The sequence below is a fragment of the Stegastes partitus genome, unplaced genomic scaffold, assembly GCF_000690725.1.
Source record: "Stegastes partitus isolate 25-593 unplaced genomic scaffold, Stegastes_partitus-1.0.2 Scaffold540, whole genome shotgun sequence".
Lineage (NCBI taxonomy): Eukaryota > Metazoa > Chordata > Actinopteri > Pomacentridae > Stegastes > Stegastes partitus.
The window spans coordinates 412496-414501 of NW_007578271.1; the positions used below are offsets into that span (position 1 = coordinate 412496).

Genomic DNA, 2006 nt, shown 5'->3' on the forward strand with positions numbered 1-2006 from the left:
GGGGACTTCAATGCTCACGTGGGCAATGACGGTGAAACCTGGAGGGGCGTGATTGGGAGGAATGGCCTGCCTGATCTGAACCCGAGCGGTGTTTTGTTTTTGGACTTCTGTGCTAGCCACGGATTGGCCATAACAAACACCATGTTCGAACATAAGGTTGCTCATAAGTGTACCGGGGACCAGAGTAACTTAGGCCAAAGGTCGATGATCGACTTTGTAGTCGTATCATCAGATCTGCGGCCGTATGTTTTGGACACTCGGGTGAAGAGAGGAGCAGAGCTGTCAACTGATCACCACCTGGTGGTGAGTTGGATCCGATGGCGGGGAAGGCTGCCAGACAGACCTGGTAAACCCAAACACATAGTGCAGGTGAGCTGGGAACGTCTGGCAGAGGCCCCTGTCTGTGGGATTTTCAATTCCCACCTCCGGAAGAGTTTTTCCTGCATCCCGGGGGAGGTTGGGGACATGGAGTCAGAGTGGTCCATGTTCAAAGCCTCCATTGCAGAAGCAGCCGTTAGGAGCTGTGGCCAGAAGGTCACTGGTGCCTTTCGCGGCGGCAACCCCAAAACTTGCTGGTGGACACCGGCGGTGAGGGAAGCCGTCAGGCTGAAGAAGGAGACCTTTCCGGCCTGGTTGGCTCAGGGGTCTCCTGAGGCAGCAGGCAGGCACCGGCTGGCCAGAAGGGCTGCAGCTGCGGCGGTCGTGGAAGCAAAAACTCGGGTGTGGGAGGAGTTCGGGGAGGCTATGGAGAAGGACTTTTGGTCGGCCCCGAAGAAGTTCTGGCAAACCGTCCAATGCCTCAGAAAGGGGAGGCAGGGATTCTCCCAGACTGTGTACAGTTGGGGAGGAGAACTGCTGACCCAGACTGGGGACCTCGTCGAGTGGTGGAAGGAGCACTTCGAGGAACTCCTGAACCCGGTAAACACGTCCTCTTATGAAGGGGCAGAGCCTGAAGACTTGGGGGCTTCTGCGTCCATATCCGTGGTAGAGGTCACTGAGGTAGTTAAGAAGCTCCTCGGTGGCAAAGCGCCAGGTGTGGATGTGATTCGCCCTGAGATGCTGAAGGCTCTGGACATTGTCGGACTGTCATGGCTGACACGTCTCTTCAATGTCTCATGGGCATCAGGTACGATGCCTGTGGAGTGACAGACTGGGGTGGTGGTTCCCATTTTTAAAAAGGGGGACCGGAGACTGTGTGCCAATTATCGAGGTATCACACTTCTCAGCCTGGTGATCTGGTGACAGCTCTGCCTCTCTCTTCACCCGTGTGACCAGAACATACAGCCGCAGGTCTGATGACACGACTACAAAGTCGATCATCGTCCTTTGGCCTAAGGAACTCTGGTACCAGGTACACTTATAATGGGTTCAGATCGGGCAGGTCGTTCCTCCCAATCACACCCCTCCAGGTTTCACCTTCATTGCCCATGTGAGCATTGAAGTGCCCCAGAAGAACTATGGATTCCCCAGGTGGCACTTTTTCCAGGACACCACCCAGAGACTCCAAGAAGGCCGGATACTCTGAACTGCCGTTTGGTGCATAAGCACAAATGACAGTCAGAGTTTTCCCCTCTGCAACATGCAGTTGCAGAGAGGCGACCCTCTCGTTCTTTGGGGAGAACTCCAACAAGGCAGCGCTCAGCCAGGAACTTGTGAGTATCCCCATACATGCCCGTCACCTCTCACTGTAGGCAACTCCGGAAAAGGAGAGAGTCCAACCCCTCTCCAGGAGTTTGGTTCCGGAGCCCTTGCTGTGCATGGAGGTGAGCCCGACTATGTCTAGCCAGTAGCGCTCCACCTCCCGCACCAGCTCAGGCTCCTTCCCCGCCAGTGAGGTGACATCCCATGTCCCCAGAGCTAGTCTACGCCACCAGGGGGTGGTACGCCAGGATGCCTGCTCCTGCCTACCACCAGGTGTGCATAGCACCTGACCCCAATCTTCTGCCCTGTGGGTGATGGGCCCTCTGGGCAGTTGCCCCGTGTTGCATCTTCGGCCACTGCCCAGA

At 56.3% G+C, this 2006-nt stretch overlaps 1 protein-coding gene across 1 annotated transcript in view; it reads left to right on the forward strand.

The window, feature by feature from the left end:
* The window catches only part of LOC103361895 (septin-5-like), a 12549-nt gene extending 11024 nt beyond the window's left edge, over positions 1 to 1525 (forward strand). The window contains exon 4 of the mRNA XM_008288107.1: positions 1410 to 1525. Coding sequence (XP_008286329.1) covers positions 1410 to 1525 — 116 coding nt within the window. The remainder of the gene's footprint in view (positions 1 to 1409) is intronic.
* Positions 1526 to 2006: the final 481 nt, after the last annotated feature.